A 26,890-nucleotide genomic window follows, 5' to 3' on the forward strand; every position below is an offset into this window, starting at 1 on the left:
GAATGCTGGCTTTCAGCGTCCGTACAAAGATGGTGCCACCCTGTGTCCAACGTCGCTTTTCCTAGCTTCCAGTTCACAGCCAGCGAGTCCAAGTGAAACGAATGCATGAATATGAGATCCTGAGGAAGACTACAGCGTGTGATGGAGACCTATAGTCCCTCCCGACAGAAGTGCAGGCAAGAATGTCGTAAAGGAGAGTGGCCATCTTGCTTTACGGCATAGAGGCGGTGCCTGTAGACTGACACTTCCAAGCACGAACCGGAAGTGGTGTTGCGGACTTCCGGTATTGGCGGCCTCTGCTCTCTAGGGATTGCTATTAAAAACAACAGTCGTTATCCAAAGGCGGTTTCTGTCGCTTCAGTGAAGCCGGCGGACTCGGGGTCAGGAAAGGTGAGCGAACCTCTCCCGATACCTGCAGTCGGCGCCATCGTTCCCGCTAAGTAGCTGGCCTCACTGGACGCCAGCCACGCCGTGAAAGTCGGGGATCTCAGCGTTAGCTCGCTTTCAGGAGGAGGACGAGGAGGCTCAAACTTCTCCCAGTGTATCACTCACTCCCTACTCCATAAATGGGTGGTCTGGATGCCCCTGCTACTTAGGCAAGAGGGAGCTAGGCTAAGAACTGCAAGGTGGAGGTGTTTGTTTGGTGCATTAGCCCGACTGCTTCAGCAGGATCAGGCTTTTCCCTGGAAACGAAGCACGCACGTGGGCCAAGTTCTCTTCCCATTGGGTTCTGTAGAACACATCCCGTGTTTGGGAAAGTGGTTAAGGAAAGATTTTGTTCAGTTAAGAACTGCATTCCTGTTTGTGTAGTGGTCTTTAGGTGTTTAAAAGGGGCATGTGAATGAGGAAGGAGAACTGGAGTGCTGTAGTGAGTGGATTTACAGGGCTGGTCAGGGTCGATGCTGTAAGGCCAGCGTGCTTCTAGTTGGCAGTTACGTTAGGATTCTGTTCCGTGCTAAAAAGTATTGCGTGGTTTGTTAAAGAACGACAAGGAAGACTGTATAAGGATTGTAGAAGGAGATATAGGGGCAAGTACAGTTGGGGAGATTGGACTTCAACTACAGCGTGAACAAAGTGAATTTTATAGTCAAAGATCGGTATTGGGGTCAGTGAGAATGCAGGGTAAAACGGAGCTGGTTAAGACAACCTAACTGGATTCATGCTGAAGACAATCCTGGAAGGCTGTGTCTATACTGAGGAGCCTGACTGCACAAAGTTCTTTGTTAAAACTAGGTTTTACAAGATAGTGTACAGGTAGGCCTAGAAAAGAGGTCAGAGACCCGACCAAAGTTAGACCAAAGAATCATTTTCATGTCTCCAAGACTAGTAGATAGAGGCCCTGTCTTTTCCTAACTATGTTGCAAAGATACATACATACATACATACATACATACATGAATGAAACCTTTGGCTCTTTGAGAAGGACACTCCTAAAGTCTAAGAAATATGTACACTGCCGTAAAGGGACAAAGGAAGGATTCAAAATTGTAGGCTTTTTAGTAAGTGCTTTAAGAAAAGTTAGTTGGTAACCTGTTACTGGCAACCAGGTGTTGCCCAGAATAAACAGTATATTCTACTGACAGCATGAGCTTTCTCAGGCATTTTAATGTGGCATAAGGGGCTGGGTTATTCTAGGGGTAGGGCTGTTGGTGCTAGAAACCATGATAGTATTTGGCGCTCTCTTTCTCTTTCTCTCTCTCTCTCTCTCTCTCACTCACTCACTCTCTCTCTCCCCTCCCTCCTCTCTCTTTCTCTCTCTCCCCCTCTCTCCCTCTCTTTTCCCCTTTCCCTCCCCTTCCCTCCCTTTCCCTGGCTGTCCTGGAACTCACTCTATTAACCAGGCTGGCCTCAAACTCACAGAGATCCACCTGCCTCTGCCATCCAAGTATCTTGGCAGATGTGATTATCTCATAGTAGACAGGTTTGGATGGAAATATTAAGTGCCAAGAGTTCTTCATTTCTCAACTCTGTTCTTCCATTCTAACCTTGTAAATAACCACTTAAGGGTTGGGGATGTAATCCACTGATGGAGATTTGCTTAGAATACCTGAGGCCCTTGATTCAACCCCCACCACATGCACCTCCAGAAACAAAATATTAAATAGTATGGACTGGGGAGATAGCTCATCAGTTAAAAGACACCGTCTGCCAAATCTGACAACCTGAGTTGGATCCCTGGGACCCAAACAGTGGAGGAGAGTACCTAGTGCCATGACCCAGCACATTCGACTATACACACAAATGTAAGAAGAAAGAGCTAAGTTAATTGTGTATACCTGTAATCCTAAAACTTGAGGGGTCTAAGGCAGGAAGGTTGCCACATTGGGCAACAATGGGATACTGTCTCCAAAAGAAGTCAAAAGTAAAAGCTTAGTGATACATACTTGCCTACATGTGAAAGACCCTAGGCTCTGAGTTCATTTCCAGCACTGCAAAAGTTGCAAGTTTTAGTTTTTAAATTCCTTTTAGATTTTGTTTATTTTCTGTGTTCGTAGTGTTTTGCCTGCATTTATGTATGTGCACCATATGCATGCTTGGTGCCCTTCAAAAGAAGACAGTAGAACACTTAGAACTGGAGGTATACATGTTTTGAGCCATCATGTGGGTTCTGGGTACTAAATTCAGGTCCTCTGCAAGAGCAAATCCTCTTAACCACTGAGCCATTTCTCCAGCCCAAGAACTAGTTGTTGTTATATTTTGTTTTTTGAGACAGGGTCTCACTTTGTAGCTCTAGCTGCCCTGGAACTCACCGAGATCTCTTGCCTCTAATTCCTCCCCAAGTTCTGGAATTAAAGGCATGAACTACCATACCTGATGAAAAACTAGGGTATGTTGTGAGGAAAATAAAAGGTGACAACAAAGGTCTGGGCTGTTAAGAGGCCCAGTGGATAAAGGCATTGCTGTGCAAGCCTGACAACTTGATTTGTTCTTTGAAAGGACTCAGCTTCAGTTCTCAGAATCCACATGGTGGCTCACAACTCTCTGTAACTCCAGTTCTAGGGGCTCTCACACCCTTCTCTGGTCTCTGGGCACCGGGTGCATGTGATGCACATGCATATATACATAGATTTTTAAAAACTAAACAGATAAAATTTAAAAGCATTAAAGAGAGAGGGGCCATAGCTGGGTCAGGTAAGGTTCAGAAAAGAGGGACCCTAGAAGGCTAGCAGCAGTAGCGGGTTGTTGGGAAGTTTTTGAGATGCTTTCACTGTACTCCAGCCCCGGAACTGCCATGACCCTCTGCCTCAGCTTTGTAAACATTGATATATGCATTCGTTTGGAACATAATTTTTTTCCCTAACCTTACTATACGCCTAATTTCATCCTTAAAGACTAAGACATCATGAACTCTTTTGTGAAGTTTTTTTCCCCCCCAAGGGGCTGATCTTTAAATACCTCACCAGTGTTACATCTTTGCACTGTACCAAATCATGGCGCTTACCTGTCTAATTTATGGTAGTTCTACACAGTTTACTTACAAAGGTGTAAAAGGAAACAGGCTTTGTGTTGGAATAAGTGTTTGACACCTTGAAGTTGACCAAACCCTGTAAGTAGCAGGAACGGCAATCATTATCTATTAAGCTTATATCTAATTCTTCCAGAATGAATTCAGTTCCTAGCTTCCATGTCAGGAAGCTCACAATTACAGTACTAGCGGAGTCAGTGCACATACTCATGCACATAGACAGTTTAAAAAAATCCCTTAAAAAAATTACTGTCTGACTTAATTTAAAAGATAATTGCCAAGCCATTAGAATCACTTGTATTGTTGATGTAATTGGTAAGTTTTTGCTTATTCTTTAATTTCCTGAATTTGATTAAAACCTTCATTCTGAGGGGGTAAAAAAACTGAGGTCTGCAATTCAGGACTTAGTTAATCCAGTCATTCTGTTCTAGTTCTAAATTATTACATTGCACTTTGCCTTACTGGAAACTCAGTTGACCCCCATCAAGTTATTTGAAAAAGAACTAGAAACAGGAGGCAGACATGTTTTGCATTTGGAACTAAAATTGAAACATAATGAAAAACATATTTAGTCATGTAGTAACATGCTGAATATAACTGGATTCCACCCTTACGCAGTAGTAACAGTAAGCCTTCTATATTCACAGGGCTCATGAGATGCAGCTGATCCTGCCATTGCTACTGAGGGACGCTCACACTCTTGGGTATGGGATAGGGCTTGTGATGTTCTATTTATATTCCATTAACCAGCCATATACAGACACTCTGGCACCAGTAGAAGCTTGTGAAAAGTTAGTTGAGGATGTAGCTCTGTGATGGAGCACTTGCCAAGAAGGGTCTGGGTTCACGTTTCAGCCTTCTGGAAAAGAGGGGTTCCATGATTTGTTAGCTCTCCCAAAATCTTTACCCACTCCACTTCTTAGCCCTGCTCCACTCTTTTTGCTCTACAGCTGGTATCTGACCTTTTGTCTTCTCTGGTCCACATTAGACAAGAACTATCATTTTACCTAGTAAATACACAACACTAGCAAAAAAGTGGGGGGGAGGGAGGTTTCCATGTACAATTGATGATCTCTGCTAGCATATATAAACAAAAACGTTTTGCATAATGATTCCAATTATGCAGCATTCTGTTCAGAGAGTCTTAAGATTATTGGGCTGGTCCTAGATAGTGGGACATTTGGAGATCTAATACATAAATATGTTTCCGTGGAAATACTTTCAGTTCTCAGATGTTTATCTGATTTTGATTATACTTCATTCTTGAAAATAGTTTCTCAAATGTAGCTGCTACCATAAATAAGGTGTGATCCTAAGGTGAATGATACCTGTATCTAGGAAGATAAAACCTATAAAAGTCAGACATGATCAAATTTTTCTTTAGCTTGAATGTCAGATTACAGCTCTGTGTTCCATTTGAAAAATGGCAGGTAATGTAGTAACTGAAAAGAGACAAGGAAGGTGTACCAAAATGAAGTTTTCCAGTGGCTTTTCCTTACAACACAACCCTTGATAAGCACCTAATTTGGCAGTGTGTCTTTGTATATAATGCCTTTCAAGTCATAGTCTTAAAAAACTTGCATGAATTCCCTACAAACTAAGCAGAGTGCCTCAATGAAAATGTAGTCACCTGTCCATTTTGTTTGTTTTTGTTTTATGAACAGCCATCCTTCATATGTAGTTTGTCTCTGGAGTTCTGTTTTAATTTGTATTTATTTTGCTGTGACAGAGGCAGGTGGATCTCTGTGAGTTTGGAGCCACCCTATTCTACATAGTGAGTGCCAGGCCAGCCAGGACTACACAGTGAGACCATCACAAAACAAAGCCTACCTGTTCTGCAATAACAGGTTAAAACCTCAATAACCTTTCACTCAAGCCAGTACAAACATATGTAATATCTGGTTGTGCCAGTTCACTGCACCTAGAAGATAACACCCTGGAAACCAGCATAAAATTAAGCCTGCACGTGCCTACATACAACAAAGCCGTATTTTTATTTTGTGTGACCTATAAATCAATTTGTTGTCTAAAAATAAAGTGTAAAGTTGTTACAATAGAGGTCACACACAAAAAAAACAACTTTTAAGGTACATTTTTGTTATTTCAACACAGGCCTGTTCCTAGTTTCATGTCTGATGATGTAGTAAAACACCCTGACAAAGAGCAACTAAATGGAGCAAGACTTTGGCATACATACAAGTCTAGGTTATATTCCGTTACTGTGGAGGAATCACAGCAGCAGGAACTTGAGGCAGCTGGTTGTCCCACATTCCACATTCATGAACAGATTGAATGGATGTATACTGCTTTCTCAGTCGCCTCTCAACACTTGCATAGTGCAGAACCCAATCCATGAAATGGTACCTCCATGAAAATGTCTCACAGGTTTGCTCACACGTCAATCCAGTCCATACAATTCCTCACTGAGACTTTTCAGATGATGCTACATCCTATCGAATTGAGTTTCAGGTAGGAAACCAGCTAGGAATTGCAGAAGCAAGGAACGACTGAATTCTGATCCTCCTGCCTCCACTTTTGATGTACTTGATTCTTTCAAGTCTGCATGGCACCAGTGCGTTTTATGTGGTGCTGATAAGTAAACTCCGGACCCTGACTAGTCCAACAAAACAGCCTGCCAACTGAGCTAACTCCCAAGCAGGTTTACCGTTTGTGGTTGAGCCGCATTCCTAGGCGTCCAAGGCCATTGCACCCTTGCTCTGCAGTGTCGGGAGCCATCTCCACTCACACGTCTCAGCCTGAAGCACCTGTCCAGCAAGAGTACCGCTGTCCCTGGCAGGTCATTAATCTATGGGGAAGATTAATCAAGATAGTGGACATCCGGTCTGGCCTCACTGTATAGGAAGGCACTAACTTGGTAACGGCCTCTCTTGAGTAACCTGCTACGGTCCAGACCCATCTCCAGTGACCCTGGGCTCGGCGCCCTTTCTTCTGAATGGCAGGAAGGGACCCACGTGTTGACACCTGAAACGGGAGGCAGGTTAACTGAGCGTTGCAGGTGATACCGACGCCAGGTCAGGTCAATAGTGCGCTTGCGCAGGATCGATACACCAGCAACAGCGATGCGGTGATCCCAGGCAGAGCAAGCCAATCAGCATGTTGTCTTCTGGCCCCGCCCTGCCTGCACCCGCCCCTTCCTCCGCACGCTGAGCCCAGCACCGTCCATAACGCGTTGAGGCGAACGCGGTTTGGAGCGGCCCTCCGGTGACTGGTGAGGGGGATGAGGGCCCCAAGGCAGGGCGGGCGGGGCCGCGGCCCTCGACGGCCGCCGTGTCCCCTCCACCCCGGGTCGAGCGGCCCAGACCGGAGGGCGACAAGCGGCGCTCGCGCGGGGGGCCAGTGCGCCTGTGCAGGCCGCTCCAGGACGGCCGTGCTGTCCGGCCGCGCGTCCGCGAAATCGCCTGCCAACCAGAGCGGGTCACGGGGCGACGACAGCCACCGGCCTGTAGTGACTGTTTCGGGAGACCCGGGGAAGCGGGTGCTGCGTGCCGTGTTGCCTTAGTGCTTGTGCGCCCCGCAGTTTCGGTCACCCAGACGCCAGCACCCGCCTGTAGCTAAGGAAGGCCCGCGTGCGCCTACGCGCTGGAAAAGGGTTCTGGGGCCGAGCGAGAAAGTCAGAAAGATCTGGCAGGCTGTGGGCCAGTAAGTTAAGCCTCCTATTCAGGGCCTGCCTAAATAAGGACGGTCCTGAAGAGTTAATCGCGAATGCTGCACAACTTAAGTTCTCAGGTTTATGGCTGCTTTGACCTTTATCTTTTCGTAGAAAACTATGCTGATTTCCTGTATTGAGTTATCCCAGGTTGTAGGGACAGGTAGCCTAAGTCCTGTCCTCAAGGTCACACAATTAATTAGTCATAGAAGAGCCAGGATTTGGATGCTTGCCTTTCTAGGCCCTCTAAGCGGGTTTGTCAACATAAAACGAAACTCTCCAAAGGTAATGTGAGATGTAGGCAGGCTACAGGGGAGATAGCTGCTGTACGTTTTAGATGCTCTATGATTATAGTCTTAGCTTTCAGGTTAGTGGAAGCTAATGTTGTAAGGCTTTGCCTGATGGTTCAAAGGCTGTTAGATACAGAGGCGAGAGATAAATGACTATTAAGGCCGACTGGAGATGGTGGGGCAATGATGGCACATACCTTTAATCCCAGCACTCAGGATCTCTGAGTCAGAAGCCAGCCTGCTCTACAGAGCAAGTTCCAGGGCAGTCAGGGTTACACAGAGAAACTCTGTCTTGGGGAAAAAAAAAACAACAACAACAACAAAAAGATAGCCACGATAAATGCATCACCCCTCCAGTCTTACAGCCTCGAAGTAACAGTTGTTTTTTGTTTGTTTAAAAAAAAAAAAAGCTGGGTGGTGGTGGCCCACACCTTTAATCCCAGCACTCAGGAGGCTGAGGCAGGTAGATCTCTGTGAGTTCGAGACCAGCCTGATCTACAAGAGCTAGTTCCAGGACAGCCTCCAGAGCCACAGAGAAACCCTGTCTCGAAAAAACAAAACAAACAAAAAAAAAAGTATTACCTAAAATAAAGGTGGCAGATGAGAAAAACCTGCCAACAAAAGGGATGGGAAGACTGGTTTTGGTTTAAGATTTATCTTTATTTATGTGTGTATTCATGAACTCTCCCATGGAGGTTAGCACCGGGCCCCCTAGAGCTTCAGTTATAGGCATGTGAGCCACCCTATGTGGGTGTTCAGAACCAACCAAAGTTTGGTCCTTTGCAACCTATGCTATGTATAGGTTTTAGATACTATCTGGTGTCATACTTAGCTTCTAAATTAGAAGATAACAGTCTCCTAAATTGATACATTCTAAAGGACCTTAGGTGAGATGCAGAGGTGGGTAATTTTCAATTGAACTGGGACTACAAAAAGATCATTTGCACTTTATGTCTATAGAGAATAACAGAAACAATTTTTTTGGAATATTGATGAACTTTTATCCTGTTGAAAATGTGATACACCAGTAGGCCAATTTACTCTTTTTCATGGAACATTTTTTTCTGGATGAATCAGCTTTTTTCTTCAAATGTCTCATTTGTCCAGTGGTCTTCAGATTCCTTAGTTAGATGCCTTTATTCTCTGGAAAGACAAAAACAAAACCCTGCCTCAACCTTAACTTTGGGGAGTTTCCCTTTTGGCAAGTTGTACCTGATCAAATGAAAAGCATTTGTCAGTCTTACAAGTTAGATTGAATGGTCTTGCTGTTTGATGAACTATTGCCTCTTCTAATCAAGAAGTTTCTCTTGTTCAAATCTAATCTTTATCAATGTTGATGGTATCTGTAGGTTTTCTTCTATGGAAACAAAAGAAAAACCTCTTCCCCATCATCGTAACACATATCCTGGTTTCTGTCCTGAGGTAAACACATCTTTAAAGTATACAGACTAATTTAATTCAGTTTTTTTTTTCCCTACCATCCAATGTCTCCACAGCTGTTGTTCCTTTCTCATTAACATTTACAAAATTTAAAGTTAATAAAGCATTGTGCAATCTATCTATGGGAGGTCTTTATTACCTCTTGTGTTTGATTAGATCTTAACTGCTTGCCCTTTAGGATTGTGTGATATACCTGTAACATACTTTATGTTGTAACATGCAAAAAAAATGTTTCATTTTACTGGAGACATATGCTGGAGCATTGTCAGTCTTGATTTGTGCAGGTATCCCCATGATGGCCTTCTAATAAATGTGTGATTACAGAATCAGCTTTTTCAGAACTCAAAGCAGTTGCCCATTGAAGTCCTGAATATTTATCTGTGGTATGGTATACATATTTTAATTTTCTAAACTCCACAAAATGAAACACATATCCATTTGCCAAATTTCATTTGTTTGTGTACCCTTTCAGTTATTTCCTTCCTGTAGGTAGTTGAGTTTGGTTATACAAAAAGAAAAAAACAAGTAGGACATTTCCTTTAATTTCCTTGGCTTATTGCCAAATGATAGAAAAATTTTTTTCAAACCCTTGCTATTAATATGGTGCTTCTTATAAATTATGAGGCTTCTAGCATATTTCCCACCAAGACTTAATAGAACCATATGGAATCTGATATATGTTATATACAAGAGGTGGTTTCTATCTCTGTCTATTTCTTGTAATGGAATAAATAACAAAGTTAATTCTGAACCATCTGGAATAAGTTCAGTAGCTTCAATATGTAAAACAATTCTTTCTGCATATTGAGAGTCAGTAACTATACTAACAGGTTCTGGAAAATCTAATAACACCATGAGAATAACATATAATTCTGACTTCTGGACAGAATCATAAGGGTTTTAGTTACTCACTTAAATTTTCTGATTTGTAACCAACCTTTCCTGATTTGTTTGCATCAGGATAGAATATAGGGCTTCCAGAAATTGGTGTGCCCCCTACAATGTGAGGAAGGATCCAGTTCTCTTTATAAACTGAAGGCTCTTGCTTTTGGTATACTTCAAGCTCTTTGCCAGTGTTCATTTTCTGTCCATGATGAGGAAATGTCAGCATTAGTAAAAGGTACCACAATTTCTGCTGGGTGTGTTCCTGCTAATTGCTAAAGTCTTAATTTTCCTTTCAGAATCAACTTAGAAATCTTTTCTATATAGGCCTTTAACTTTTACTCTTTTTGTGTGGTAAAAATATCTATTCTAAGATATTCTCTCTGCATTAGAATTCCAGTAAAAGAATGTATAGAAGGTAAAACAACCAGGATACAATCCAGCTGTGGATCCAAATGATCCACATGTGCAACCTGTAGTTTCTTTTCTACCAAAGCCAATTCTCTCTCATCTTCAGCTGATAATTGAACTATGTAAGTCCTTATCACCTTATAAAGTTTGAAATAAATTACTTGGTTCTTGAGTTGTCAGTCCAGTTGTGAACTGTAACCAGTTAATTAATATCTTCCAGCAATTTTGGACAATCATCAAGAGTTTGTAATTGATCTTTCCTGGTTTGTGCTTTCTGTGGTCTTTCCACATCAACATAATGGCCCTCACCACAGATTTGATCTTGGGAAATAATCATAACTTCTAACCTTTTCTGCTCGATGGCCCTAGCTTCATCAATCCACCAGGTAGTCCACTGTAATTGAGAACCAGATTCTAATACTGCTGTAACTAAACCTTGTGGAATAATTCTGTTCTGAGTAGACCATGAATTTAACATATTTCCCAAAAAGATGAATGCATGCTATATGAAACTTGCTTCCTTAAATCTCTTCAAATCTAACATTTTTATGGATTGCCAATTAACTTCTGAATAGCCTTGGAGTGCCTATCATCTGGAGGTCATTCTAGAATGGTAACTGGATAAATTAAGGTTGCTTTTTTAGTAACCTTGGCCCTTTCAGTTTCATAATGCCATGGTGTGGTAATTTCTGCTCTACACTCTGTGAATATTTTTTTTAGTTCCATTAGTCTGTCTAAAAATTTTATCTTGGTCAATTTTTCATATTTGCCACTGGTACCAAACAGCATTATGGCAATCCCAGATAAATTGGCTTAAGTGTTCCGTTTTCATACCATCCATTGTGGAACTATACAGAGACCTAACTCAGTGCATCATAATGTTTCCCATTTTTTTAAGATGGTTAAAAATCCTCTTCTCTCCGTTTGTTTGTTGTTTTAAGCTAATTCTCCTTCCCCCCCCCCCTTTAAGAATTCCCAGGTGTCTGACCAGATCTGCTGACAATGACAGTGAAGTGTGAGGCTGACTGATTCTTCATAGCATGCCTGGGTGGAGAACACAGGTGGTGCACAGCTTGGCTGAGGGTAGCTGCAGCTGCTCTCATGTAGTTGTAAGCTGAAAGTATATGCAGTTGCAGCAACAATAGAAGCCAGAGCTGGTGTTGAGGTGGTTGACCTTGTGTGGCAGAAGCTAGAGGAGGGAGTCCAAGGAAAGCCCACGACCCACAGGGAAAATGAGCCAAAGAGCCAGCCATCTCAAGGGTGGACATGGGGCCGTGTTAGAATTGCATGAGTGATGGGCAGGAAATGAGAGCACAGAGCTGCCTGAAGCCAGAGCCAGCAGGCATCTGTGGAGACTATTGGAGAAAGTTCTAATGATCAGATGAGTTCAGCAACTTTATTCCAACAACAGGCCTCTTTGGAACTCTAAGGTAGACTCCACTTCCTCTCATTGTTTCAGGACTTGGAAGGTTTGTATGGTTGCTCCACTAGAAGTAAAATGGTAACCATATTTATAATCTTACATTTTTTTCATGTGTATAAAATGCTAGGTACTGCACCCAGGGCCATATGCATACTAGATAACAACCTAGTTACAGCTCTGCCTCTAAACCTTGCTGATGGTACTTTGCATGTCATTTTGAGCATCACAACACTTCCAAATGCTTAGTAGCTACATACAGCTCTTAGAAAGCACATCTCTGAGCAGCTTCCTTCCTACTTGGTCAAACAAGAATTACTTAACTTTAGCTTCAAGATGGATATCATCTATGACTCCTAACTTGGGTCTCTCTCATTCTACCCAAGAAGTATTGGTACAGTAGAACAAACCCAGAGGGAAACTCTCCATTCTGACTGGATTTGTACAATGGAGTGTTAATAAATGTAACAAATTGTAATTAATTTTGATATTCCTTACTTGCAGTTGTGATAAGATATGCTTGAAAGATATTAAAATAATAAAGTATTCAAGTTAGGATTGTTGCTCATCCCATGTAATTACCCTTTTACCATTTTCTCCAAAGTAAAGCATACTGTTTAGACCTTTGAGACTCACTCTGGGCTGGCAGGAAGACAACCACCCCCACCTGATGCTTAGGCAGGTGGGCCTCATTATGATAAGGATAAGTGGTGGAGAAATGGGAGAGATAGAGAAGCAGAATGGTTCCTGCTCTGTGGAAAGGCACAGAAAGGAAGAAATGAGAAGGCAAATGTTGGAAGCCTGGGGCCATGGTGAAGACTTTGAGGAGTAATCTGGGGGGGGCGGGATTCAGTCTGCTCCCCACCCAGGGCTATGGTGATCTTAAGGGCCATATCTGGGTCCCTGGTCCTACAGAAGCCAGGGTCTTTGTTAGTGCCCAAGGTTCCTGTTGCCATTGATTGCCATGCTGATTCCAGTGGGCTAGGCTGCCTCCTGTGGCAGTGTTTGTGTCCATGGGCCATACCGACACTGGGTCTGTGCTGATGTGGGTGGTCTTTGCTGCCACCTGGAGACATGGTGACAAACAGACCTAGGCTGCTGCCAGAGACATCCTGATCTGGGGCTGGGGCTATCACTTGAAGCTAGGATGTCAACTGTTCCTGAATCTGTGGTCTGTGTTGAAGTCTATGACCTGGGTTGCCACTATGGCCCACACAGAGGCCTCAGATCTGGACTGGAGTCTGGGGGCCATGCCACAGCAGGGGCCATACAAATATGGGTGGCCTGTGCTGCCACCCAAGGCCATGGTGTCATCCAGTCCAAGGCTGCTGCCAAGGACCATGTCTGGTTCCATGGCTCTATGCAGCTAGGGTCTGGATTGACATATAGCTTGTGTTGCCACTGAGTGCCCATAAGGATACCCAGGGTCAGATCAGCCACCTGAGTCCAGCTTGGTGTCAGAGGGCCAGGATGAGTGCAGAACTGAGTAGTGTCCGCTGCTTTTCAATGCAGTGGTGACATCTGGGCCAGAGCTGCAGCTGAGAGCCATGTCAGCATCTGTGGTCCTACTGCAACCAGGGACTGCTAGTGTCCAGTGCTTCTGCTACCATTGAGACTGTTTTGCTGTCTGAGGGCCATACTGTTGTTGGGACAGTGGTGACATCCAGACCCAGCTGCTGTTGAAGGCCATGTTGAGATCCTGTGTTGCCACCAAAAGTCACATAGAGGCATACATAGGCTTGGGGCTGCAGCCTGAGACCTTGGTAGTGTCTGGCAGCCACCTGAGTAGTCCTTGCACCCAGAGCCAGAATGTCATCCAGGCCCAAGCTGCCACCATGGGCCATGCCTGGATCCATGGCCTAGCTGCAGCTGGAGTCTTCATTAATGTCTGTGGCCTGTGTCACCTCAGGAGGCCTTAGGAACAATGCAAGATGAAAGCAGGGCCCTGAGAAAACTGGCCTTGCCTCTCTATAGCCACCACACCAAGAGCAGTCCCCTGTAATTGGGAGAGATGGCCCACACCCCTCACCACAGGTGAGGTTGGACCAACCCTGAGAGCATGCATGTAGGGGAGCTGACTCCGCCCTGTTGCCCAAGGCTGGTGGCCGCAGTGGCCTGGACTGGCCAACTCAACTACCACCCAGGCCCCACAGCCTAGGATCTACATCTGTTGGAGCTCACAAAAGGACTGGTCCTGTGACACGATACCCACAGGATATCCCAGAGGAGTTCTGGTGAGGATCCGGTGGTGATGGTATACCAGAAACCAGAGGCCTTGAACCAGACCAATGACTCATTGCAGTGAACATTTGCTAGTAAAGCTGATGGGACAAAGGGGTACACTGTATGATACACCAAAGACCCCGATGCCACCAGGACAAACGAAGAGGCATTGGTGAGGCAAGAAAGGAGAAGTCAAGGGATTGTGGTGGTGGTTTTCCTTTATTTGCTTGTTTATTTTGTTTTCTTTTGTGAAGGGAGAATATGGGGGGGGTGTCAGGAGGTGAGCAGAATTGGGGTGCATGATGTGAAACTCCCAAAGAGTCAATGAAGTTAAGTTTTAAGAAATAATTAATTTTTAAAAGGACTCACTCTCGGAACAGTGATATTTAGGGTGATTTCTAAGTGCTCTAAGCATTACAATTTTTTTTTTTTTTTTTTTTAAACAGGTTTCTACCCTAGGAACAGACCTCTTTGTTCACGTAATGGGATGAGGTAAGAGGAGATATGAAAAGGCCAAGCAGCAAGCTTACACCCTACACTCCTATGTGTTACATTGAAGAGATGGAATTGGTTTTTTGCCTTTTATATGCATGTATGTGTTGTGTGTTAGGGTTACTTTCCTTTGGCATGTTCCCCAGGAAGCACTGGCTGAGAGATGCCAGCCTCTCGGAATGTTCTCGGACATTTGGAGCCAGCCACTAGGTTTTAGTTTCATGAGGCAACTATTTCTTTAAATGACTAGTACTCAGGAGGTAGAGGCAGGCAGTTCTCTATTCGTTCAAAGCCAGCCAAGGCAACATAGTGAGAACCTGGCTCAAAAATCAAATTAAGGGCTGGAGAGGTAGCTCAGCAGTTAAGAGTAACTGCTCTTTCATGGGATCCAAGTTCACTTTCCAGCACCCACTTCAAGTGTCTCAGAACTACCTGTCACTCTAGTTCCAGAGGATCTGCTACCCTCTTCTAGTCCTTGGGTACCTGCACTCTCATGCATATATCCTTACACATACAAGTAGGCATACGTACGCATAAATAAAAATAAGATAAAAGTTTAATTAAAAATAGAAGCAAAGCTCCCCAGGAGGATTCAGAGTTAACTACTCGGAATTCTGCTCTGTGGCTGCAAAGGTGCCCATGTTTGCTGGGCTTAAAAAAAAATTGTCTTTGAATAAAGTGTCTGTGCTTAAAACAGTTCAAATTGGCCAGGAGTAGACACATAAAAAGTGAAATGGCATCACAGGCAAGATGTAGCAAATGAGCACTTATGGCACTATTCTCCCTTGGTTTTGATTTTTTTTTTTTTTTTTTTTTAAGATTTATTGTATATATAGTGCTCTGCCTGTACACGAGAAGAAGCTACAGATATGTGAGTCGCCATATGGGTACTGGGAATTGAACTCAGGACCTCTAGAATAGCATCCTGGGCTCTTAACGGCTGAGCCATCTCTCTAGCCCATTTGGAAATAACTATTTAAGAAATACATTCCTCCTGTTTAGTATGTGATGATATAGCCTTTAATCCCAGCACTGGGGAAGCACGGGCAGGTGGGTCTTTGGGCATGATGACGCATTCCTGAAATCCCAGCACTCTAAGGGCAGGCAGGTGCATCTCTGTAAGTTTGAGGCTAGGCTGTTTGTTCTTCCTGTCAGAACAGGCAGAACTACATAGATAGAACCTGCCTCAAAAACTTGAAAACAAATGTCCCTCCTTCTGACAAAAGGGACAAGAGGAACATATCCCTGGTGGTCCTTCCACCCATCATGGAGAAGCAGCAGATACAGAGTTTGCTGTTGGCCAAGCATTCCATCCACTTGATTCCTTCCACTTACATACAGAAGTAGATGCCCAGGCCTTGGGTACTTCAGCCAAGCCAACTAGGATAGATTTCCATTTCCCACAAGAAAATGACTGTTGCTCGTTTTGTTTGCTTTTTTCCCATAATCTATGAGCACACTTAGAGGTTGTGTGCTGTCCCATGCCTATAAAAACAAAGGCTGACTGATCTCTCACCTGTTTGTCCTTACTGAATGACTGTTCTCTCAGGGCCTGGGATCTCTCACTAGCCCAGGACCCAACAGTATGAGGTATGAACCTTAGGTCAGTATAGCTGTGGCACTGTATCAGCAAGTGTGCCAGACCTGTTTTCTGGTGGATAGTGAATGCATTAGGAAATGACCAAGGAGGGGTGCCAGGCAATGAGAAAACACCAGGGGCTTAATAAATCACACCAGAAAACAAGTTGGGCACTTCTCTCTTTGGCCTTTCCAGCAATGCTGGGTATTCCTAGTTCTAGCAAAGAAGCCCCTTACATACTCCTTGAAATCTGTACCTGCTTGTTTCCTGGACAGGTGTAATCAGTACCGCTTGCCATTCCAGGCACTTCAGAGACACCCCTCTGAATTTCTGGGACTCTTGTAGCTTTCCTCTCTTGAGAGCTGCTAGAATAGCACAGGTCTAGAGAGTTCAAGGTGCCTTTTCTGTGTCCCCAGCCAGGGCTATTGCAGCCAGTGCTGAACTGACAGTGACCGCCCTGCAGGGATTACAACGATGAATCCAGCTGCTGCCTGCCTTTGGGACAGCAGGGCCATCTGCTCTTGAAAGAAGAAACCCAAGAATCTGGCCACCAGTTTTCAAGGCCACCGCCTTTTCCCTCTGTTATTTTCCAGGCCTTAAAACTACAAATTATTGACTGGAAAAGGTAGACATCATGTTCACAGCACCTGGCTTGGCAGCGATTGGAGGAAGGCCTTATTCCTGCAGTGTGTGTGGCAAGAGCTTTCGGTACAGTGCAGTGCTGCTGCGGCATGAACGTGCCCATGGTGGTGACAAGCGCTTCCGCTGTCTCGAGTGTGGTGAACGCTATGCTCGAGCCTCAGACCTGCGTGCACACAGGCAGACCCATGCTGGCCAGACCCTATATGTCTGCAGTGAGTGTGGCCAGAGCTTCAATCACAACAGTCTACTGGACCTGCATCTAGGGACACACAGAAGGCGGAGCCGCACCTGCCCTTGCCGCCTCTGCGGCCGTCGCTTCCCTCATGTCCCTGCGCTGCTGCTGCATCGGCTCCATCAGCATCCACCTGAGAAACCCCACCGCTGCCCACTGTGTGCCCGCTCCTTTCGGCAGAGTGCTCTTCCTTTCCACCTGGCACGGGCACATCCCCCAGAGACGACCACTGCCACCGCCCCTTCCCCCAGTCCGCTGCACCACTGTACACAGTGCCCACGAGCCTTCCGCAGCAGTGCTGGGCTGCGGAACCATTCCCGCATCCACGTAGTCCTGAGCCTCAGCGACCCTGGCGCTGAGGCCCACCAATGTAGTGTGTGTGGTAAGAGCTTCGGCAAGAGTTCCACACTCACACGACATCTCCAGAGACACTCGGGGGAGAAGCCTTTCAAGTGCCCAGAATGTGGCAAGGGCTTCTTGGAGAGTGCCACGCTGGTGCGGCACCAGCGAACACACACTGGGGAAAAGCCATACTCCTGTAGTGACTGCGGACGCTGCTTTAGTGAGAGCTCTACACTGCTGCGTCACCAGCGCAGCCACCAGGGTGAACGGCCACACGTGTGCCCCACTTGCGGCAAGGGCTTCGGACAGCGATATGACCTTGTGGTGCACCAGCGCAGCCACACGGGGGAGAGGCCCTTCCCATGCCCAGAGTGCGGACGAGGCTTCACAGACCGCTCAGATCTCACCAAACACCTACGCACACACACTGGGGAAAAGCCTTACCACTGTGAGCTGTGTGGCAAGCGATTCACCTGCATCTCCAACCTCAATGTGCATTTACGCAATCACGCAGGTCATAAACCACACAAGTGCCCAGAGTGTGGCAAGTCCTTCAGTGTTGCCTCCAAGCTTGCACTGCACAGAAAAACACACCTAGGTGAGCGGACAGCAGAGTGCACAGAGTGTGGCAAATTCTTTAGCCATGGCCGGTCACTGTCACAGCACCAGCGGTCCCACAGACGTGCTCGAGCAGCTGCATTGGCAGCCACTACTACCACCACTGTAGTCACGGAGGTGACAGTGGGTCCTCCCCTTGCCCTCACAGGGCCAAAGGAACAGGAGAAATCAGGGCTCTTAATGTCTCCATTTCAGGAAACTTGCTAAGATGGCCCCATGAAGTAGCTGGGTGAATACACATTCAGTCCCAAGGAAAAGGGCATATCAGATGGTTTGTAAGCCAGACCTACTGCTGTTGCATTGTTAGTAGGTGTTCACCTAGCTTGCCTTGCCTCTAAACCGAGATTCCCACTAGCTCTTCCATCATCCTTGTATTCCCTAACTCTGAGTACGAGTCAGGAAGCCAACACCACACCCCTATGCAAGACAGACCAGGTGGTTGTGTTCTGTTGCTGCCACTCCGTTCCCTGTTGTATGAGCTCAGTTTTTTCCCTGGCTCTTCAGGCAATGTATTTGGTCAGTTAGGTGTCTTCTTATCTGCCTGTTAATCGCTCCTACTTTCTCTTGCTTGAGACACATAGTTGCAGAGGTGAGACAGAGGCAGTGTGGAAGGGTGGAATAGCTAGCTCTTCATTAAAGGACCAAGACCTGTTGCAAGTTCCTCCTTTGAAAAGGTAAAAGCAGGTAAAGGCACCAGTTGACCTGAATTTGACTCCTTGAACCCACATGTGTCATGACACATATTCACACACAAAGAAGTAATTTTTTTGTCAGTAAATGGCTCTTAGAACAATTTTCTTTAGCCAGGGAAGAAATGATTGCCTCATAACACATATGAAACAAAAGAATGTTATTTCCAAATGAGGCTTCAAGGTACAAGGAAACAAGTTCCCTGGAGTCCTGGGCAAGGGCAGAAAGTAAAGCCTGGAATCCATCAATGACTGCATATAGCTGGTGAAATTGTTAACTTGTTTGGGTTTGTGATACCAAGAACCCCTTTGTCAAAATGAATTCCAAGTTCTCATCCCTTTTGGTGGTGGTTTCTTCATTGCTGTAACAAAATGCCTGAGAAAATCAACTTAAAGATTTATTTTGGCTTGTGGTTTCAGTAGTGTCATTCTGTTGTCAACTGGTTTCATTTCTGAGCCTGAAGCAAAGCGGAAATGCTTGGGAGGCTACCTACTTCAGGGCAAGGAAATACAGGAAGGATCCAGAACCAGATTATCCTTCAAAGGCACTTCCCTGGGGACTGTGGCCTCTCTGCCTAATAGGCCTGCTAAGAATTTATCAAAGGGTTAACTCACTGACAAGTCATGACCTACAGTCCAGTTCTCTCTCAAAAGCCTACCCACTATAGACTAACTACAGCTGTTTTGCTGTAGGCCTTGGTTCTATACTAAAAGGCCAAACTGCAGGGCTCAATCAGAGGCAAATGCTAGAACAAGAGGAGGTCATCTGCTTCCTGGTCCAGCCTGCTCCTAGACTAAGGCAGATGTTACACTCTTCAGGGAAGATCTAGAAAGAAGTTGGGCATGTGAATGGGGTCAGCTGTGCTGCATTCTGGAACAGTTAACATCCTGTTTCAAAAGATTCCCAGATTCTTGAATCTATAGCATTAAAGCATATGCTCTGCCTACACTTGCATAAAATACCATTTATTGTTTCCTTGGGGAAGGGCTAAAGCAAGGTATTTGGAGCCCAGTCATGGAGCCCTACCTTCAGCTTCTTTCCTAATACCTAGTTCCTGGTGACCATCATCTGACTTTTCTCTGCGTCCCTCGGGTCTGGCAGCCCAGGTTGTGAATTGCTGGCTGTTGAAGGGGCAGGATTAGAGTCAGAAGAGGAAAGGCTTGCCCCCTCAGGAGATTGCAGGGGTTCAGCAGCAGAAACCCTGGGACTAGACTCCAAAGAGCCAGGTGACTCCTGTGTGGGGAGCAGGGTTGGGTGGCTTTTGCTGCAGTGAGCTGCCACACTGTCTGGCTTCTCAAAGCGTTTGCCACAGAATTCACAGGGGAAGCGCAGGGCAGCTGCAGTCTCTGCATGCTTGCGCCGGTGCCAGTTCAGAGAGGCCTTCTGACGGCAAGTGAACCCACATATCTCACACCTGCAGCCACAAACAGGAAGAAGCCTTGGTCCACCTTCACCTCCCTGGAGTTTGCTGCCCACTTCCTGACTGCCAGATACCAGCTCCCTCCTTGGCCCCTGGCACTCACTGCAGGGGCTTCTCTCCTGTGTGGATTCGTCTGTGGATGACAAGGTTGCTGCTAGTGCGGAAAGAGCGAGCACAGAATTCACAGATGTAGTCCCGGGTATCTGTAGATAAACAGGGGGCATTCAGTCATCTATCTTCAGGCTTTAGCCCACCATCCCCAATAGAAGGTGAGTACTGGGGCTCGGGAGTCTTGAGTTCTAATAAGCATCTGGACATCACGCATCTGATTGCTCCTGAAAACTGAGTGAGATAGACAATGGGGCATCTAAGACTGTGCTCTAGTCACCTTTAGTCCCTATCTGTGTCTTTGTCAAAGGAATAATGAATGGAGAGCTGGAGCCTTGTGTGGACAGGAAGTACCAAGTAGCAGCCACATACAACCCTGGAGTCAGTTGGGGTTTCAGTCCAAGCTCCAAGGATACCCCAGAACTACAAATCCTCAGGGTGCATATTGTACCTGCCACCCCCAGTCCCATGTGTGCAAGTGGCCAGTCTTTTACTGAACCTGCTAGTTCCAACAGCACTTGCTGTCACCATCATTACTGATCACAGCTTTCAGGCTGCTGTGGTTCCTCTCCTATGCCTAAATGTCTACAACAGAAACATTGTCCTTGCTTCTTGTGGTACCCTTCGGACTACCTCACCAGCTCTCTGAAGACCTGCCCAATAACCTGCAGACTTTTTCTCCATCTCCATCACTCCCCCTCACACCACAAGCTCTGGTTCAAGTCCTCTACATCTGCTGTCATACAGCAGCACTCTACCCATATCCTCATCACTTCATCCTCCACTCTACTCAGACACCACTCCCAAGCACTGTGCCACCTCAAACACTTCAAGCATCCTGCCTTGTCCAGTGTGACAATCTGATGATTCCAGGCCACCATCCACGGTCCCTGTCTTCTCACAGCCCCTTCCCCTCTCAGCTCCATTTTCACAGCCATCGTTATGGCCTTTCACATTACCATTCTGTCCTGTCCCTTGCCAGTACTTGCTTGGTGAAAGTCCAACTCAGGCCAAACTTAACCCCTGACCTCTAAGACGGGGCATGAATATTTAACCCTCCCCATGGTCTTCCCTTTCATTGATGAGATCTGCAGTAACCACTGGTCAGAATCCTGAAGAGCATCTGCTCTCTCCAACACTCCTAGTACCACATTCTTTGCCCCTCAAATCCAGCAGTTATCTAGTACGCCCTGCCCATATAACATGAGTATGTGGATGCCTTCCCCATGTCTCTCAGAATTCACCTCTTCTTATCAAAGCTTCCACCCACCCTGATGTCAGTAAGCCTTCCTTTCCCACTCTGCATCTTAAACTCGTAGCCTTCCATATGAGACCACACTCCTCTGCTCACCTGCCCCGCAGAACTCCAGCATCTCCCACTTCCTCAGCTCTGTTGGCATTGAACTCACTCCATTCTGGCTGTCATCCCCAGAAGAGAGCTCTTGTCACACTGCCTTATTGTTATCTAGTCCCTACTCCTTCCTTGGCCTGCAGTTTTTGTCAACCTGTTCTCCTGCCTTCCTGGAGCAGTTTCTGCACTTGCTTCCTCGGGTGCCACTTTCTTTGCCTTCCTCTCTTTCTCCCTGGCCTACCCTCTGAAGGCAGATGCACTGCATCTGACCAACCAACCAACCTCCCTCCCTCCCTCCCTCCCTCCCTCCCTCCCTCCCTCCCTCCCTCCCTCCCTCCCTCCCTATGCAGGCACACTCTAGCCCCATGGCTCCAAACACTAACCACATGCTCATGGCAGATTTCTGCTCACTCTATAAACCCTATACTCAAATCCTGACATCTGTTTAACACATATTAAACCAGAGTCCTATGCCACCAGCCCCTTTCCTTGCTTTCAGGGACTCATCACCTTTGACCCAGCTGCCCAGGCTGGAACCTTCTCACGCAGCCCTTTTACATTTTCATAGGAGCCTCAGCCTTAGTTCACCAACTATGATGGGCAAACCCAAGCCATCATCATCAAGGTACACCCATCTCTACTCATCTATGGTCCCTGACTCTCCACATAGCTGCTACAGCCATCTCTATAAGTCAGCTCTCTCCCCACCGTGGAAGACCTCGAATGGTCTCATTCCAAAGTAGAAGCCACATCATCCTTACTGTGGCCTTGGAGGCCTCCTCTCCATTCCTGAGCACACAAATGCTTCCTACACGTGCTGCCCTCCACTTCTCACTTCACTCAGGTCTTGCTGCAAGGCTTCTTTGGCCACAGAAGCAACTTGCCCTCCTTGCTTTCCACCCTCCCCCTCTTTCCCATCTCTTCATGGTTCTACGTGATTAGAATTGACATTTCACAAGGATCAGGTTACCCAGAACCTAGTAATGATCTCAAGGAGGCAGGGGCTAATAAGGCATTCAGGGACTAAGGGATGGAGTCCTCCGCAGGGGAGCTGAAGGGTTCTGGCACTCACCGCTGTGCAGCTTCACATGCTCCTTCAGGTGCTTTTTAAAGTTGAAGGACTTCCCACAAGCTGGCTCAGGGCAGCAGAATGACTTCTGGTGGATGTGCTGGTACTTCTTGTGGTGCTAAGAATGAGTGACGGAGACAAGAGGCAAAAGAACTGGCTGCCTCCCCGGGGAGACTGACAGCTGGGTGAGCAGGCAGGCTCCTCCTCCACCCTTGAGTCCTCACCACTGATGTCACTGTCTGAGCCACCTTCCTGGCCCCACCCTCACCCACGCCCTAAGCAGCACAACTCTCCTCCCACCCTGACCACTAACTGCCCTCATCTGTTCCCTCTGGACGCCTACCCACTAGACACCATCATTGCAATGTCCAAAGTTCCCTGTACAAAATGCCATTCCATGTGACACTCATGGTGTGTCCTGCCTTGTCTGTCAGGGACAGAACAGAATTGAGGTGAACATGATCACCGGCAGCAGTGTGTCTCTGGTTATGCTATGTATATATACCACTGTGGGGTTTCCTCCTACATCTGCTTTGCAAATACACAGACCTCACAGGCTCTCAAAAGAAAGCACTGTTTCTGGGGAAAGGGTTCTTTTGGGGTTTGGGGGACTTCTTGTTTGTTTTTCTATTTTCTGTTTTCAGTTTGGTATTTTGACCCAGGACCTGGCATATTACAGGCAGGTGCTCTACCACTGAGCTACACCCCCACCTTTGAACTGAACTTCCCAATGAGGAAGTCCTTCTTAAGTGATCTAGTCACATCCTAGAGCATGCATTCCTGGATGCCGCCTGCATCCTAATCTGGTGTTCCCGTAGTTATCGGCACAGCTGCCAAAGTCTCCTACATAAAAGGCTCAAATCTGACCTGCAGATACCCTTCTCAGATAGGTCCATCCTGTCTACCTATACCTCACCACTTCTCTGGCCCTCCCTATACTTGGAGCCAGAGGCCATTACTAACTGTGGAGCTTGGGCCTTTCGCCTCTCTCTACACCAAAAGCTGTGTGTGTTGCCTTGTACATGCTAGACAATAGTACTACAACTAAGCTTTATTTACACCTCAGCCCAGGGGTGTTTTTGACCCACCCCCCAACCCAGTGGTTACAAAGGCCTCAACTTGTGTCCCTCACATTCAAATACTGCCGGTTGGAGAAGATCCTTCCACAGCCAGGGAAGTCACAGGGCATCAGCTCTCTTTTGGCAGCTTTCCTGTGGGAAGAATGAGAGCAAGACTCATGTTCTGCGTCACTCCTGACCCTCCCCAGAGTCCCATCTCCCCAGTCCTACCTCATTCTCCTGAGCCCGATCTGGGCAGGGTCCTCATCCCAGGTTGGCTTCAGAGCAGACTGGGCCTGACTCCCAGGGCTATGGGTAGCAAAGAAGCAGCCAAGGGCCTCAAGAGTGGCACATCCCAGGACACCCCTGCCCTCTGTCTCAGCCATCGGGTTACCTGTCCAAAGACTCGGTCATTTGCAGCTCTACAGAGGCCTGAGGGGTCCTACTGAGTTCCAGCCGCACCTCAGTTTCTGATGTCAGAGCAGCTGTAGAACCCAGAGAGGAAAGAACAGCACAAGGACTGGGGAGAATTGGCGGTAGTGGTGGGCTCTCTCCCTCCTTGGGTGTGTGGTTAACAGGGGATGGAGGTGGCTTAGGAACATCTGGTTCACTGCTGGAAAGAGAAGCAGGAGGAAGAGGGTATTATCCTTCTGGGCAATCAGTCAACCCTAGCCAAGTCCTGGCCCCCAACTAGAAAAGAGAGCCACAGCAGGCTCTCATGCACTCAGCCTCTCCCAGAGCCTGACTTAATCCCTTTTCTACATTCCCAATTCAAAGCTTACAGTGCCCTGCCCACCCCCCAGCAAGTCCATCACTCCAGCTGACACATCACTGAATTATAAGGGGCCAGCTGTCTCCTCCCTCTCTCAATCTTCAGCCTCCTCCCTCAATCCCAACTGGCTCATCTGGGGAGGAGCTGTAGGTCCATGGGCTGGCATCACTGAGCAGCTCTTCATCCTCATCCTCTTCCACATCCTGTTCCTCTCCTGGGGCTGGGAAGGTCTCCAATGGGGAGCCTACTCTCCTGCAAGCTCAAAAAAGACAATCCTGAGAAACTGCCACCATACTCCCACTTCCTGTGCAGGTCTGTCCTGTCCCTCACCTCCCATCCTCACCTGGACAGCCTGGTTCCTTGAGTCTTCTCATGCTGTTCACATTCCAAACCTGTTGGCACAAGCAGCATATGAGAAGGAGGCCTGTGCTCAAAGATTGAGGACAGTTTCTTCCCAGTGGCAACCTGCTCTGCAAGGTGGTACTTTTTTAAAAATCCATTCTCTTTTAAACCTTATTTCCAGTTTCTGTCAAAGGTGGCATACCATCACTATACAGTTTTACTTTCTATACCTAACAACCCATGGGAGGATCTGTTTCCTTACTGACATAAAAGGATCATTCCAACACTTGAAAGATGGAGACCAGGACCAGGACTTAAAGGCTCCTTGGCTACATGAGACCCTATCTCAACCAATAAATTAAGAAATAACAAGACCTTTTTTATAAACCAGTTATGAACTAGAGAAGATTGGAAAGCTGTTTTCTTTCACCACAACCCTTCTCTCCCTACTCACTGTCAGGCTCCTTCCTCCTGGCCCCTGAACACCAGGTCCTCTCAGTAGTGTGCGGAAGAGAGTACTGCTTCGGCACCTCTGCAGATGTAGGAATCAAAGAAGGTTCCCAGGAGAACGTGTGTCCTGCTGAACACTCCCATACAAGCTCCCCATCGCCACCTGCAGGCCCCCGAAGCCCAGGCACTAGGCTGCACTCCCGGCTGTGCCTATGAGACAGGAGCACCAGGTACTGCAGACCCTTTTGGGGCAGAGGCTCTGGACCTGGAGGTAAGATGATACAGTCATGCAGAGTTGGAAACCCCTCTCACCCAGAACGCCACTCAGAGAATCCTAATCCTTCCAAACCCATGGGCAACCTCAGTCTAAATCTGATTTATCTTTTTTTATTCTTTTAAAAAACATATCTTATTTTAAATTAGCTTGGAGGGGGGGGGGGGACGACACGGTGTACATAAATACAGGTGCTCCTGGAGGCCAGAGGTATTGGACTCCCTGCAGCTGTGAGCCCTTGCCATGAGTGCTAGGGAATGAACTTGGGTCTTCTGCCAGAGCAGCATAGCTCTTAACCACTTAGGCATCCATCATCTCTCCTGTCCCTGGGGAGTTTTGGTTTTGTTTGATTGTTTGTTTGGCTCTTGTTTTGGTTTGGCTTTAAGTCTAGGCACACCCAGCCCAAAGGCTGCTGCACTAGGTTATTTCGGGCTTATCCCCTTCCCAAACTCATTAAGGACTTTGGATCCAATTCTCTTGAGGCGTACGTTTCTGGGAACCGCCAGTACCACTACCTGTTGCCACCTTTTACCTACCTGCACAGAGGACACAGCCTGAAGAAGTATACCTGCCAGAGAAGAGGTTGGGGTCAGCTCAGAACCTAGGAACCACCCTCACCCAGGCACTCACACACTTAAGGGGCCAACCCTACAGACCTCCTATTCGCTAGGGCTGTGAGGGGAGGAGCAGCCTGCCCTGCCTAAGCGAGAAACCTAAGGCTGTAAGAACAGGTTGGGGGCTCTGCCTCTGTGCCCATCCCAGTCCCTCCCGGCCCCTAACCGGTCCAACAGGAACTTGGCGAGCTGTGAGTGCAGGGAGAAGCCCAGCCGCTCCTTGAGGAGGCACCACTGCTCCATGTGGCCACCCAGGCGGATGCGGCACTTGCTGCGGCGCGCGTCCAGCTGCCTACGCTTCTCCCGCCGCCGGCGGGATGCATCTGCCACCGGAGAGGCCATGCGCACCCGGGCCTGCGGGAGGACGTGGTGCCGTCGGGACGTGCCGGGCAGTCACAGCCCCAGCTCCGTCTGCGCTAAATGGAGACCAGACCGCACTGCCTCCAAAGCACTTGCTGCTCTTGGGTCCAGCCACCCATTCTTAGAGCCAGGGTGGGCACTCGGGGTACGGAAGTCGCAGGCAGGGGCAAGAGACCTCCACTGGGAACCTTGCCCTCCTTGTCCGCGGGTGGTGGGGTCGGCATGCAGCCGCGCCTTGGCCTCTTCGCTGCCTCCCTTGCAGAGGAGGCCCGCCCAGCACTGGCCCACCCTGGGGTCTTACCTGCGCGCCCCAACCCGTCTTCGTCTACACTGCGCGTGCGCCTCCCGGTCCCGCGTGCTCCCTCCGAGAGCCCGGGGAGGATCGGGGCCCACCGCGCGCCGCCGCCGCTGTTTCTCCTTTAAGAAGAAACCGCCCCCCTTGGCGTCGGAGGTTGCAACTCTGACTTGCAGAAGAGACCAGCAGCCTGCGCCTGCGCGCCGTGAGCCCCGCGCAAAACCTGCCGGGAAGTGTAGTTAGCCTTGATCTTGTGTGACTGTTTTCTGGATCCTGCTGTAATTGCTCCCTTCTCTACTAGCATCTCTGTCTCTTAATTGCCACCAAGCAAACGCGAGCTGCAGCATTCGTCGCCTGAAGTCATCTAGAGCCCTTTCTGAACC

At 47.3% G+C, this 26,890-nt stretch overlaps 2 protein-coding genes across 5 annotated transcripts; one reads left to right on the plus strand and one right to left on the minus strand.

Annotated features, from left to right (window-relative positions):
• Nucleotides 1-269: 269 nt before the first annotated feature.
• Znf672 (zinc finger protein 672) lies at nt 270-18,806 on the plus strand. Of its 4 annotated transcripts, none has more exons than XM_051180600.1 (3): nt 270-390; nt 14,246-14,291; nt 16,287-18,806. In XM_051180600.1, exon 3 carries the CDS (start codon nt 16,505-16,507, stop codon nt 17,909-17,911), a length of 1,407 nt encoding a protein of 468 aa, XP_051036557.1. In that variant the 5' UTR covers nt 270-390; nt 14,246-14,291; nt 16,287-16,504; the 3' UTR covers nt 17,912-18,806. The 4 variants fall into 4 exon arrangements, with proteins under 4 accessions (XP_051036557.1, XP_051036558.1, XP_051036556.1 ...); XM_051180601.1 differs by having other exon boundaries at nt 16,334-18,806; XM_051180599.1 differs by lacking the exon at nt 270-390 and adding an exon at nt 6,559-6,695.
• Znf692 (zinc finger protein 692) lies at nt 18,779-26,636 on the minus strand. The gene is made up of 12 exons (XM_051180606.1): nt 26,514-26,636; nt 26,019-26,206; nt 25,775-25,806; nt 24,969-25,229; nt 24,516-24,564; nt 24,302-24,424; nt 23,795-24,013; nt 23,632-23,709; nt 23,475-23,553; nt 22,346-22,460; nt 19,918-20,017; nt 18,779-19,808 (listed from the first exon to the last, which is right to left on the minus strand). The coding sequence occupies exons 2-12, from the start codon at nt 26,192-26,194 to the stop codon at nt 19,442-19,444; spliced, it is 1,599 nt and encodes a 532-aa protein (XP_051036563.1). The 5' UTR covers nt 26,195-26,206; nt 26,514-26,636; the 3' UTR covers nt 18,779-19,441.
• Between the last annotated feature and the right edge of the window lie 254 nt (nt 26,637-26,890).

Source organism: Phodopus roborovskii, unplaced genomic scaffold (assembly GCF_943737965.1).
Source record: "Phodopus roborovskii unplaced genomic scaffold, PHOROB, whole genome shotgun sequence".
In the NCBI taxonomy this organism is placed as follows: Eukaryota; Metazoa; Chordata; class Mammalia; order Rodentia; family Cricetidae; genus Phodopus; species Phodopus roborovskii.